At 23.2% G+C, this 15,443-nt stretch overlaps 1 protein-coding gene across 15 annotated transcripts in view; it reads right to left on the reverse strand.

Moving 5' to 3' along the window:
- Positions 1-15,443, reverse strand: part of LOC122860330 (FH1/FH2 domain-containing protein 3) — an 89,468-nt gene that overhangs the window by 15,443 nt on the left and 58,582 nt on the right. For 11 of the 15 annotated variants that reach the window (XM_044164106.1, XM_044164101.1, XM_044164104.1 and 8 more), the window contains 7 exons: positions 12,104-12,162; positions 7,230-7,297; positions 5,318-5,423; positions 1,548-2,061; positions 1,096-1,367; positions 596-727; positions 155-479 (listed from right to left, as the gene is read on the reverse strand). In XM_044164106.1, the coding sequence (XP_044020041.1) occupies positions 155-479; positions 596-727; positions 1,096-1,367; positions 1,548-2,061; positions 5,318-5,423; positions 7,230-7,297; positions 12,104-12,162 (1,476 nt within the window). The remainder of the gene's footprint in view (positions 1-154; positions 480-595; positions 728-1,095; positions 1,368-1,547; positions 2,062-5,317; positions 5,424-7,229; positions 7,298-12,103; positions 12,163-15,443) is intronic. The other 4 variants (XM_044164102.1, XM_044164109.1, XM_044164110.1 and 1 more) reach the window with 1 other exon arrangement.

The following is a 15,443-nucleotide window of genomic DNA, read 5'->3' on the forward strand; positions in this document are numbered from 1 at the left end:
AATTATTTATTCAATTTTAATTTAAATAGAAAATATATTTTTCTAGGTAAAAATAAAACTTTAATTTACTTTAGTTTATATTTTTTTTTAATTATAATTAAATTTTCTTTTCTTTTGAGTAATTTTTTTTAATTATAAAATAATAATAGCTTACCTTGATACTTTTTCCTCAACTGGACTACTTGGTATGAGATTTTGTGCAACTAATTTTTGTGTCAAGTCTTTAACAGTACCTTCTCGTTTCATTTGCACAAGTACCCTTCGATCTTCATCTTCATCTGTATGATTACCTTCATCACACTCAACTCCTTCATCTGGACTTTTTCCATACCATGGTTTTTTATCTTCAGAATCAAGTTTATTTGCAACATTTATTATTGGAGTAAGATCTTTTCTACTATTTACACGACAAATTATGTTACTCGATGAGTCATTGTAACTTGTACCGTTTGTATAACGCAAGCCATTCGTAACAATTCCTAAAAAAAAAAACATAAAACAAACAGTTGAAATAACAAAAGAAAAATTTAATTAATTAATAAAATTATACTGTAAAGAAGTAAGTAAAGAAACAAAGTTTTAAAAATAAAAATACCTTCTGAATCATCAGTATTACCAATTGAAGCTCTCATGTTTGCTGTGGCTTCTTGTTGTTCACGTATAAAACTTCTTTGACGTTCAGCACGTTCACGTCTACGTCTCAATGCTGGTGTAACACCAACATCAGCTTAAATAAAATAATCAACACATAAATATATTTATTTCAATTATATTTTCAAAGTAAAAAATTTACAATTTTATTCCTCAATTGAAATAATATTAAGCCAACAACAAGATCATGCTCATTCAGCATGCTAATTAGAAATTTACATTACTCTTTTTGAATTTTTTAAAGTTAACTTGACTAGAATTGTTAAGAAAGAAAATGAAATATAAAAAAAAAAAAAAAGTATCAAGAAAGATAAGAAAAAGAAAATAGAGTATAAAGAAATACAAAAAAAATAAAAATAAAAAATAAATTAAGAAGTGAAAAGTACAAAGATGAAAAGAAAATAAATAAAAAAAAAAAAAAAAAATCAAGAAAGTTAAACTCACTGGGATATCCACCTTTGTTCTCCTTGTAACTTCCATTAAGCTGAACATCACCAAGACCTTGTGAGCTTTGTGAACTACTCGACTCATCGTCGTCGTCTGGTAGGCTTGAATTTAGTGTTCCATTTAATGAATTAAGTCCAATTGAATGATTCAAACGTGGACTTAAACGTGAATTCAAAGACATTGATAGTGGTGATGTACCAGTCGAATGTCTACGAGATTTTCTACGTTCTTGTGAATCAACCAAAGATTTACGATTTCTCAATGTTTTTCTGTAATTGAAATAACACACTTTGATGTTTATTTTTTTTATTCTCATACAACATCAAACAAAAAACAAATAAACCTTCAATACCAATAAAAAAAATAATGAAGTAACAAAAGAAAAATAATTTCAATTATTTTTTTATAAATATTATTTTTAAATGTTTAAAATTAACAATATAAATTACCTAATATTGTCATCCAATTGTCTGATAGGTGAACCCCAATCATTACCATCTTCATGATGTAAAACAGCTTCATAAATTTGAAATTGTCTTAACAAATCCAAATCAGTTCCTTGTTTTGACATGTATCTTTGTATAATACCTTCAATTCCTTGTTCTTCTAAACAATCAACTTGATCATAATATGTATCCTGATCAGGTATACCATTTATACATTTATTAATAAGTGTTGTTGCATAAATAAGTAATTCAGTATCAGCGGCATCATAATCTTTAAGTAATTTCATAACATTTGTCCATGGTATCATACCACGTGATGTATCAACTGATCTTACAGCACGTACTAAGAGTAAACTATTTGTCTCGACATATTCAACAAAAACAAGTAATAATTTTAATGCTGTTTTTACAACAAGACGAAAACGACTTGCAATAAGAGCATATAACCATTGTACTGTTTGGCCATGTTCCATAACTCCATTCATACCATCAACGTAAAGCATCACTTGGCCAAGTGCTGTTGATCAATAAACAATATACATTATTTTTATTACAAAATATTACAAAATATTATTTTAATATTTCATTCAAGTGTGTTGTAATTTTTTTTATTTTTATTAAATATATATAAATAAATTTATTTTTTACTTTTGTGTTTTTTAGTTGACAGAAGCAGATTTTAGTTTACAAAATGAACAATTATGTTTGTTTAAAGTAGAAAATAAAATGGGGTAAAATTGGTGACCCGCGTAGTGGACGAGAAATTATGGGTAAACGATAAAGCTCAGTGTAAAAAAAAAGCGAAAAAAAAAGCTCGTGTTTGCGAGGCATTTTCGAGTGGCTCGTAAAGTTATACTTGGTAAAAGGGATGAGAATTAAATGGTAGAAAACACGAGCTTGCACGTTCACTATTACAATGTATCCAACGACCACAGCTAACAAGAATTTAGGAACGTAAATTTCAACATTTTCAACAATCCAAAAAGCCCCCATGGGTAAAAAGGGCATCAGCACCAGGGGCCCTCACTAGATTTTATATACTTATAAATCTTTCATTGTTTTACAAGATTAACAAATACTTTTTATTTTATTATCTATATAATAAAATAAATTAAATATATTAAAAATTTAATTAAAAGAAAAAAAAATGTTTATATTCAAGTAAAAAAAATTAAATAAGAAAATTAATTACAAGACTATTTCAAAGAGGTTTACTTTTTCTTTACATTTTATACTCATCATAATATTTAATATTTTTTTTTAAACAAAATAACAATTTAATATATTAACAAAAAAATTAATTAAAAAACATAGCTAATTAAGTAAATAATAATAAATATAAAATTGATTTTAAATAAAAGCTAAATGTTGATTTACACTCAATTGATTATCGTCAAGTAAAAAATTAAGAATACAAAGATATTTTAAAACATGTATTATTGTCTTTTGTCACAGTATAAAACTACCCTTTTACAGTATTTTATTTAATGTACATTTTTATTATTTTCTTGTCTTTAATTTTATTTGTTTGAATGGTTGAAGTAACCAGAAAAGGGGCGATTGGTTAAATTATCACGACTGGTTTGGCTGCAACCCCATTATTATCCCCAACCCGAAGGACGTACACAAGTGGGTGTGAAGAATTATTATCACGGCTTAATCAACACTCACATAGACATTCAAAATAAAAACAAAAATTTACACACAAATATATAAACCCAATACACATCTTTTTATAAAAAAAAAAAAAAAGGCTCAAAGGGGTCATGGGTAAATGGGGGTTAATAAAATATCTACAAATTTTAACCCCTTATTTTATTATTTTTCTTTTTCTCTCCCCTTTTTTTACCAATATTTTTCATACTGTAATATATTTTTTTTTTTTTAATTTTCCTATTCTGGATTTTCTTATCATTACCTTTTGTTTTATTTACTTATCTTTCTTTTTCTTCACTTTTAAATTGCACACTATTCTACTGGACGAAGTAACTTTAATTAAACTACGTAACATATACAACTTTTGACCCATTTATTATCCTTTTTTAGTTAAAATATATATGTATATATTTCTTTCACTCTTTGACCTCTTGCTTTTCCATCTGTTTCAAGCATCACATCTACTTTATCCACCAACCCCCTTTTTTTTTTTTTTCATTTTTTTTTCTTCCTTTCGAACCCGTCACCACTGTGAATTTATGAAGGGTAAAAACCAAATGTTTTCACAGTTTTTTAATGTTCTTTTTTTTTTTTATTATTTCCATATTGCAAATGTGCTGAATTAAAATAAAAGTAAAAATATATAAAAATTCTTTAAAAGTCTGCTACGAAATACTGACAGAGAAAAGCCACTTTTATTTTTTTTTTTGCTATTAAATATTCATTTGCCAGTCGATTTTTTATTTATATTTATTTTCTACTTATTTTACTGACAAGTCATCGATTTTTTAAGAGAAAAAATTATTATAAATAATAATAATAAGATTGGAAATAATAAAAAGCATTCAATTGAGCGAAAAATTTTTGTAATAGTCCATTCAAGAATAATAATTATAATACATATATATTTTAATCACTGTTGGGGGATAAAATAAAAGGGTTATAGAAACAATAGAAAGCTTGATCAATAGTAAAATTAATCGAGAAAAATATTGAAGAAAAAATTGAAAAGAAAAAAAAAAATAATAATTAAATCATTATTATTATGATAAAAATAATAAAGAGAAATTGAAATTAATAGAAAAAAAAAAGGTATTAAAATGATTCACGTGATGGTTTGTTCTGGAAGTGAATGTGGTCATTTTATAGATGAGTGAATATGTATAATATCGTTGGTTTAAATTATTCCATTTATTATTATATAATCATATTTTTATTAGTCATTACGTAAAGACTAATTAGTTTGTCTGTAATATAAAACGGTATTGAAATCAAATGCAGTAATCGAAATTGTGTCATCAGTAATTTAATATGGCGATATTTAAATTATATATTAAAATATTATAAAAAATATAGGTAGTTAAATTATTATAATTTATATTTGTTGCTATTTTTATTATTTTAATGAAAATTGATGATAATTTGATTGAGTTTTTGGTGAATTTGTACATAATAAATTTAAGATAGATTGTTGATTTATTTTTGTTGATAATACATGTGTCAATATAGAGTGAGAGGAAGAAAAAGAGAGAGAGAGAGAGGGAGAGTGACTTTGTGAGTGTTATTATTCGATCAATGAAAACTTAATTAATCAACTGTGATAGATACTTCATTAGGGGTAGATGATGACATCGAATAACAAGTTACTCTAGCCAATTGAGACTGTTCGAATCACACATGATCATTGTAAATTAAACTAACAAGTATAATTTTCAAGAGGACAATTTGATTTAATTTATAATTGATGATTAATAATTTATATTTTTCATAATTAAAATGTATTTTTTAATTTTTTTAATAATATATTAATTAATAATAAAAAAAAGAAAAAATTACAAGCCAATTTTTTAATGACTTGTTTATTAAAAAATTAGTTTTTTATTCATTTGAAATTACCAAGGCAATAATCTATCTTGAGTGTAAATTGTTTTTTTTTTTTTTCGAAGAATATATTTAAACTCGTTCATAGAATCTCAATTGAAATTGATTAAAAAAATATATATAAAAAGCAAGTAGAAAAATAATTTTTAAAAATTAAAATTACAACACATAAATAAAAATATTAAATGATGGATTTTATGTGAGATAGAATAAAGTGTATAGTAGTATATGCTCACCTCGTAGTATATAATTCTGGTAATTCTGGTCTGCCTCGTTGCCGACCTTGATGAGACACGCCAAGCCGTCATTCTGTACAAACTCATGCACCAAGTCCTTATCCTCCTGCAATAATGAGGTAGACTCTATTTAAATTTTTTTACTTTTTTTTTTCTTTATAAATTCACTATCTATACTGCCAGTTTAAAACACAATATAAACGTTAAAAAATAACAATAATATTCCTTGCTATATTATTCTTATTTTCTATCTTGAAAAAAATAAAAAAAAAATAAATAAATAATGCAAATTTTAATATAATCTTTAAGAAAGATATATATGAAAATAAAAATTTATTAACAAAAGAAAATAAGGCTTGAAAAAAAGCCTTTGATGTAGAAATGAAAAATTAGATTCTCGAAAGAAAATTAGATTTTGAGAAAAAAAATAATATTAAATTCGTCAGATCTATTTTTAATTTTAAATTGTTTTTTTTTTTATGTAAATTGAAAAATGTAAATTTACCAAATGAATACGTAAATTATATGGTTAAAATTTTTTTCGTTTGAGTCAAAGTGCAACGTGGAAAATTATGTGAATTATTTTTTATAAAATAATTATCATAACATTTGAAAGTTAATTTTTTTTAAATGAAAAAAAAAGCTTTGATTTTATTAAAAAGAAAAAAAAGCATCTACAAATAGTTTTAAATATTATTAGAAATTTTTTTTATGAAATTTTGAATTTATAAAAATGAATTTGGTAATTTTTTATTAATTTACAATTATTAATTTATTTTATAATTTTCTTTGAACGAATTTTTAAATATTAATCAACTTATCAATTTTTTTTTTTTTTCAGCAATATATAGGTATTAATTTACAATGAAATTTTATGAGATTTTCTTTCAACAATTTACTGAATTTCAATGAAATCTTTACTCATCAACCCTTCCAATTTCATTTATGCCTATAGCCCGAGGCGAGGAGATGTGTCGAATCCGTGAAAATTCGATTAAATCATGGATTAAGGCAAAGATTAAATGTTAACATCGAGGAACCGTGTCTATACTACTATACTATATAATCCAAGAATGAGTTATTACAATTTTCATCAGATATCGAAGAAGCGAACGTTCAAACTTAATTCCAAACTTATCGATCACTAAATACTTTTTTTTTTTTTTTTTTATTTCAATTTTATATTATAATAAGAAAAAAAAAGAAAAATCATCTTTATAATAAAAATTTTATGATGCGAAAAATTGATTTTCCTTTTTTTCATTTTAACTGAAATTTTAAATCTGTAAAAAATTAATTATATCTAGTAAAAGAATTTCCATTATATATTCTGAATTTTTTTATTTTTTTTTATTTTTACTATCGTCGAAAAATAGTTGATAATGAAATTGTAATTTTTTATTGAAAAAATTTATAATATAAAATAACTTACAAGCAAAATAATATTGGAAATTAATTTTTTTTTATTTTTCAGATAATTAATTTTTTTCTCAATTTAATAATTTAAAAATAAAAAAAAGAAATATTAATTTTTCGCTCCATAAAATTTTTACAGTGTTTTATTGAATTTTTTTTAGCAATAAAAAAAGTATATAAATAATTAATATTGTTTACAAATTAAAAAAAAAAATATTATATTTATCTACTTAGAAAAAAGGTGAAGCAAAAAAGCAACAAATGTAGAAAAAAAAAAAAATGAGAAATAAAGAAAGGAAATAGGGCGTTTGTCGACTGGCAAATATTTACTTGAGTATTTGCTCGAGTGGCGATGTACATAGTATAAGAAATAAAAATAAAAAAATGTATACATCAAGTTCGAAATAAAGAAAGAAAATATGATGAATAAGTTCAAGATAAATAAAAAAATCATTTGAATTTAAAAATATAATCAGTAGAAAATAAAAAAACCCACCTGAAATATCTGCTTGAGAGAAAAGAGTGCTCGTCTCAACTCGCGGCCCTCGCTGTTCAACAATTTTTCTGCAACAATAAATAAACACGCAACCATTTATTATAATAATACGCATAAAAATTAAGAATGGTTAAAATTAAATAATAAAAAATAATAACAATAAACAAATTTGTTAACATTTAAACATTGATCTTTAAAAATCAACGAAAAAGTTTTTTATAAAAATTTGTATTTTTATTTGTTAATTAATTAATTAATTAATTTATTATTATCAATTAAATTAATATCCTATTTTTTTGAATATTTAATTGTTTATAATAAAACAATAATTACATAATTTCAAATAAAATAATATATTGAAAATAAAAATTGAAATGAAACACTTGTTAAAATTTTAAAAAATAAATTCTAAAAAATATTTGATAAACATCACTATGATAATGACCATAATATTTATTTAATTAAAAAAAATTTTTAATTATTGCTAAGAAATCTAAACAACTAAAAAATTGTATTAAAATATTACTATTATTATTATTTATTCATTTATTTATTTATTTAAAAATTTATTTCTTTTATTTTTCAAGTTTTCTTTTTTGCTTTTTTTTTTTTTCATTATATTATCATTATAAATTTTTATTTTCAACGTTTTTATTATTATGCACTGTGAACTCAAACGTGAGCATATTCAATGTGAACACAAGGTTCATATATATGAGACCTCGGCACAATGCTAAAAAGGGTTTCATACAATGCATAGACGCATCACGAGGTATTTCAACTTGCTTATGAACCTTTTTTATTATTATTATGTTTTTTTTTTCATTATTTATTTCATTTTTATTTATTCAATTTTTTATTTTGTCTGTCTTTATATTCATTTTTAGTTTTTTTCTATTTTTCATTTTTAGTTTTATTGTTATATCATTGTGAGAAGGAAAAACGAGCCACACAGGATTTTTCCTTTAGGTATATTAATATGCACATTCAAGTTATAATTTGATAAAGAATATGTATATATTTTTTTTTTTTTTTTCTGGACTCTCGATATGTTTATATTCTTTATTCACAAATGTATCCTGTAACCAGCCCTCTTTGGACTTTTGACTCTCTTTTCCTTACGGCAAATTCTTGGTCTATCGAGATTGTAGCTAATTTTAAACTCGTGGGAGTTTTTAGCAACGCGATTATTTATTTTATAATATACTGAATAAATAATGAAAAATAAAAACGGATATTATAAATTATTTTTTTAAAATATATGTCAGGTTTATTTTTTATTTTATTATCATATTAAAACTTTTTTTTATTCTCCTAGATGTTTAATAAAATTTTCAAACAAATAATATCAAAGTTTATTTATTTTTTTTTTTTGATGTTGTGTAATATTGATTTTATATTTATAAAATAGAAGAATAATTGAAATTTTTATATTAAATTTTTAAAAGATATAAACGAGTGAATTTTATTTTTATAAATTTAATCAGCTTCTTGATTTAACTTATTTTTTTCAATTTATATTTCTAAATCTTCACGTACAATTTAATTTTTTATATTTTTTAAAAATCTATTATTTAGTTTAACTATCAAGAGCTTTTTTTTAAATTTTTTTTTTATTTACAATTCAACTGCACAGTGCCACGAATGCAAACACTCGATTATTTTTTCTACGTAATTATCCAGCATGCAGCCTGTTTGTATAAATTTTCAGAAAATATATTTACACCACAATGAAAACAAGCTTTTCTTGTTTTTTTTTTCCAACAAAAAAATACTAAATTACTGAGCAATTAATTAACCGTAAATATATAAATGATTAAAAAAAAAAACGAGAGTAAAAACTTGTTATTATTTATTTAGCAAACTATTAACTTAATTAAATTTTTTTCTCCTTCAAATGAATAAATAATTCAACAACTAGCCATAACAATTTTTAAAAAACACTAAAACCCAACATGAGGTAATAATTTTCTGATGTAGAAACAAAAATCAAGATCCCCAGTAAAATAAAAGAAAAAAAAAGATAAAAAAAACAACTAAGGAAGTTGTCGAAATTTAAGACAAAAAATTAGAAAGCGTTTAGTGTGTGTCCGACAGTTGAAACGTGTATCTCCGATAAAAACCATCAAATTCAACTTAACATTTGCAAAAATAAAAAAAAAAAATATATATTCATGAAATCCACCCACCATATCTTGAACATTTTAAATAATTTAATTTATTATTTCTTTTGTTTTTCATTCAAAAGTTTTTTCTTCATCAATTTAACTTGTTATTTTATTATTTATTTATTTTTTTTTTTAACGATTTTTAGCATTAAGGGGAACAGTATAATCGGATGTTATCATGCAATCTTTCAATGCATAATACATTTACAGGGCGAGGACAAGTAAATGTATATTCACAAGGGAACGACAACAACAACAACAACAACAACGACGTTCTGGTGTCCTGCGACTAACAAACTTTAAGAGAATATACGTAAATAAGTTTATAAGTTTATTCTTAAATATACATATGTATTATTTATACATATATTAATATAACATAATCATAAAGTAACATTAACTTGTATGTTTACTGTATAGAACGCATTGGTCCGACAAAAGTTTAAATATATTATTATGTAATTAGACATGTCGGGTACAAAAGCACATACCGACTTATAACTTTATATAAAAAATTATTGTCTTAATTAAGATGGCCACATAAATTTGTTGTCTCTTGTTGCGGTAAGTCATATTTTAATTAATCATATTATATATTAATTATATGCACTTAAAAATTAATCGACAATGCATTTGTTAATCTGACTCGACTCTAAGATGGATTACTATATTTAAGCTACTGAATTAATCCTCAAAGCTTTTTAAATACAGAAATTAAGTACCGAGTCGACTTTAAAAAAATTATTAAAATAGATATTTTTTTTAAGAATGATGTGAATTTATAAAGCATCAACTTAGGTAGAAATTTAAAGTCGATTTTAATTTAAATCCATGTTGAATTTCAACTTGCAATGATAAATTTATTGTGTATTTTAAAAAAAGGATATTAAATTTTATGTAGAAAATTTATTAATGATTTTTAAGGTCAAATATTTGTTTCATTTTTTTTTTAATTCATTGTAACGTGTACTAGTAATTTATTATTACTAAAATTAGTTGAAATTATTGAAAAAAAAAAAAATTATAATGAAAAAATAAATGGACTGTTTTTATTTGTTTGTTTATATTTTTAAATTATTTTTTTGGACAATTTATTTTGGTAGTTTTGTGGTTGCGGATTTTCACACTGGAGAGGAGTGTAAACTGCTGAACGTTAATTCGATTTTGAGATCAACGGTGCTAGTGTCACGTACGTGAATATTTACATTAATTAAACAAGACTCGGAGTTTCATTGCACGTTTTATCTATACACTGAATGTGAGTAAGTGTAACTTGGGATTTAATTATAATTAAATAATAAAACTATAAAAATTAAATATAATAATATGAAATTTATAAATATCAATCAATTGAAATTATTTAATTATTGAATTTCTAACAAATTAAATTATTATACCAATTTTTTCATTGTTTAAAAATTTAAAAAACTAATTTTATTTTTGCCTGTTGTTTTTTTAATTTTATTTGGACATAAAAACATTGATCCCTGCAGTAAAAAAGCTCCAACAAACATTCGAAACAACCGAATCGAAATATTTATTTCGAAAAGAAAAAAAAAAAAACAACCCCTGTGTATTTTCGACCTGCAAAATTGATTTGACAATATGCAGACAAGTTGAATAATTTTCAATCTAATAAATAATAAATAAAAAATACTAAAAAAAAAAAGAACCAAGACATTATTCTTGGTCTTGAATGACATTAAGTATCAACATCTGGGGAAATCTTGTTGTAGAATATTATACATTTATCTGTAACGTCAAGACCCACACAGTCTAGGGAGAGACAAAAAAGGTTAATACCTTGTGGTTAACCTCTTATCATGTTTGTATTAAATACTCTCCTCAAAAGTATCCAAACTATCTTCAAACAAGTCCCCATTAAAGACTCAAAATAAAAAGTAAAATAATAATCATCAAAAATTATACAATCCAATTTTGAATATTATACTGTCCATATCAGTTATGACAAAAATAATGCGAATAAACATGTAAAAAGCCCAAATAAATACATGTATCAATGTCGAAAAATATATATTTAAAATGTAAATTAAATAGCGACCTTGAAGGTAGACAAAGTTTGCGTGTGTGTCCAGTCATCATCAGTGGCAATAAGGTCGTTCAGTTTACGGGTACATGAAATATAATAAAAAAAAAAAATACGAACAAAAAATAAAATGAGGTAAAATTAAAGGGGCATGTATACGATTATGTATATATGTTTTTTGTATGTATTTTACTTGAAGCAATGATGGTGTCTCTTCTTTTAAACACAAATATATATATACCAACACAAATATGCATTAACCGTTACACTCCAACGATTCCCCATCTTGGTCGCAACTGCTTAATCGAGCAATCTTTAAACTTACCTGTACACACACACACAGGATAGCAACAATGTTACTACATTTATATACTAGTTACTTGTGTGCAAAAAAAATTATTATTATTTTTTTTTTTTTAGCTCGCGTGAACTGGTGTAATCGAGGATGCTCGGACAAACGTATATCTCGTTTGTTCGATTATACCGAGAAATTCTCCTTTTAAATTCACTATCACAAATTTAATTTATTTATTTAATTTTTTTTTTTTTTTGTAATTTTAAACCCTGCAAATGCTTGATTTTTAATTAAACAAAAAAAAAAAGACTCTAAAGTTCTTTAATTTAAATTATAAATAAGAAATTAAATTTTTTATTTTTACCTATTATTGTATGGACTCGTACTGACAACTGCGTTCGAAGAACAATTGAATTTTTTCGACTGAAACAAATAAAAAAAATCGAAACAATGTATTATTAGTTTTAAAATAATATTATGAAATATATGAAAATTATTTTATTATTATATCGACCTCTTGGCACAGTGACTTTGCAAAATTATTTCTCATGTTCTGTTTGTAAGAAAATAAATAATAATTAATATAATAAATAATAAAAAACAATGGTAATATGATATACTAATTGCTGCTGAATAAATCATGTTTTCAAAAAAAAAAAAAAAAAAATGATTGTACGATAGCAACTTAATTAACAAAATAATATTATTCGAGTGTGTTAAGTAGTTGTTATTAATTAGGTTAGTGTTTATTTATGTTTACTGTCCTCTTTGCACTCATTGTATTTATTTAAATTAAATATCACTCATATTTTTCTTTAATTTAGTTTTTTTTTACTGCATTTATATTCGTCTCTTTTGGACTGCTCAATTCTTCACCCTGTGACTTAAGAAAAACCGTCGCGAGGCCACCTGTCTGAACTTCAATCCCCTGCGAATATTCCCACGCAACAATCCATGAGAATACCACCGTGACCAAGACAATAGGATGTTGAATCGGGCAAAAAAAAAAAAATAGAACAAAGTATTACAAAAAATAAAAAAAAATTATAAATAAAAAAAAACTAAGACTTCTGCGTGTTAATAATGTTTCCGTTCATAAATAAAATGTAGAAAAAAAAAATATCATAATTTTCAGGTTAAAATCTTCAGGTCATTTTACAGGCTTTTTATTTATCTAAATTTATAACCTTTTATATGTGTAAATATGTTAAAGAGGAAAAATTCTCAATGAAAATCTTGCCGCAAAAAAAAAACACATCTCGCTTTACCGTTTTGATTGAATATAAAATTAAGAATATTTTAAAAGTGTGAGAAGAATATTTTAAATTAGAGCAAATATATTTTTTTTTTTTAATTTTTTTATAACAGTTTATAATAACGATAACAATTTGGCTTATAAAATTTTTTTGATGAGTTGAAATGCCATTTTGTTTGTTTTTTTTTTCTGCATATAATGAATTATTTAAAAAAAATTTATTTTGTCTTGAAGAGTTTTTGTATAACATTTTAAATGCTAATTTTATTCATGATATTATTATTTTATATTATTCTTTGAATGTTAAGATAAGATAGAAAAATTGAATTAAGACTTTTTACCATCCGGCTTGAAGCCAAGTTCGAATGTCGAAAAAAGTATCTTAACAAAAAAAATAATATATACTGTCGAGTTGTTGGAATTTCAATTGTATTATGAATTGTAAAAGGAAATTAATTAATTTTATTAAATATAATAGGAAATATTTTGATGTAAAAAAAAATTTTAAAAATGATTTGTGTACTAATGAAAAATAAATAGATGATGATTTAATGTTTGTAAATTGTTATTCGATTGCCAACAACAGATAGCTAATGAATTTATTTCGAAAAAACTTGAATTGGTCGAGACAATAATATGTAAGTTACGATAAAAATAATATAGAAATGATAAAAAAAATTGGTATTTCCGGGAATTGAAATGTCTGGGAATAATGATAAAATCTAAAATTGTTTTTTTCTCCTCTTGAATAATACGTATGTTTTACATTCTTTAACTGTGATCTTGGTTGTTTTGAGAGGGCGTGAGGAAATTTTAACAGATAAAATCGGTATAAATCACTTGTCATGTTTAACTATATTCTAAAGACATGTAAGACATTTTTTTTTTTCTCTTTTTGTTTCTTATAAACATCAAAATAAAATGATGATCATGATAAATTATTATGAAAAATATAAATTATATTTTTCTGTAGATTTTGACAATCTTTTTCAGGCTTCAAAACTACGTGAGTTTATTTTTTTGGTTTTTTTTATCACTTCAAAACTCAATTGGAAATTGTAAATATATTACTAAAGCTAAAAATAATATTTGAATTAAACAAAATCATTTATTTATTTAAAAAAATTAATTGTCATTTGTAATTATTGTTTAATTAAATACTTGATAAAATTAACTAAACAATTATTATTTATAAATAAAGACATTTAAAAAACAAAATTCACCTGAATATTTTAAAAATTTCTTTCAAACAATTTAAAATAAAGTTCATTTAAATAAATAAATAATTGTTATAATAATTGTCATTTTTATTTTTAAGTAAAAAAGGTTTCGTAATTTAAGAATGAGTAATTTATTTATTGATTTATTTATAAATTTAATTTATAACAAAGAAATATTTCTATTAAAATAAATTGAATCAATTTGTTTTTTTTTTTTTTCGATTTTTTTTCTATCGAGACATTTTAGTTTGGGTAGAGTAAATACATATATAATAAAAATGATGAGTAAATATCAATTTAAATATTGGATATCTAATGAACGAAAAATATAAGGTGGCTTTATACATATATATATTTATTTAATATAATTGTTTTCATGGCTGGATGAGCATTAGGGACATGATTATAATCATATACGCGCAACCGAGGTCTTGGTTGTTATCCAACTCGTAAAACAAAAAAAAAAAAACCTTTGTTCGTTATTAATATTAATTTTATTATATGTGCCATCATTTCATCACGATTTTCATTTATTTTTTTTATCTATTAATTATCATTTCGAATAAAAAAACCAGATAATTTGATAAATTTTATTTTTCATTTTTTCGGCTCGTTTTTTGTAACGAAATAAATGTTAGATTTTAAATAAAAATTTAATGGTTTATTTTTTATAAAACTATCAATACTCGAGGGTAAAATTCAAACCCCAAATCGTCGATTAACACTTTTAGTTGAAATCCACACATTAAAAGATAAAAAAAAAAAAAAATCGAAAAATAATTTCTAGATATTTTTTAATTACTCAATGTTTAATTTTAAATTTATATGCAATTTTATTAAAAACATAGTAGTCTATAAAATAAACAATAATAAATTTTAAAATTGTTGCCAAGAAAAAATGATAATATTTATAATATTTGACCTTGATTTTTTGAATTTATATTAAAACATTTTGAAAATAATACTGAGTCAGACGTGCGAAAATAAATTACATTTGTCGACGATTAATAAGCTTATGATGATGATGATGATGATGATGATTTCTTTTGAGAGACTCATCAAACACAAGGGATATAAAAAAAGAAATTAAAAGAGAATAAAAAAAAACGATGAGAAGAATAAAAACGATTACGATCATTGCGATTGCATCAAAGTCTGGTTTTAAAATAATGAAAAAAGAAAACAAAAACTACATGTTGCATTGCGCAAAAAAAAAAAAAAAAACCACA

Source organism: Aphidius gifuensis, linkage group LG1 (genome assembly GCF_014905175.1).
Source record: "Aphidius gifuensis isolate YNYX2018 linkage group LG1, ASM1490517v1, whole genome shotgun sequence".
Lineage (NCBI taxonomy): Eukaryota > Metazoa > Arthropoda > Insecta > Hymenoptera > Braconidae > Aphidius > Aphidius gifuensis.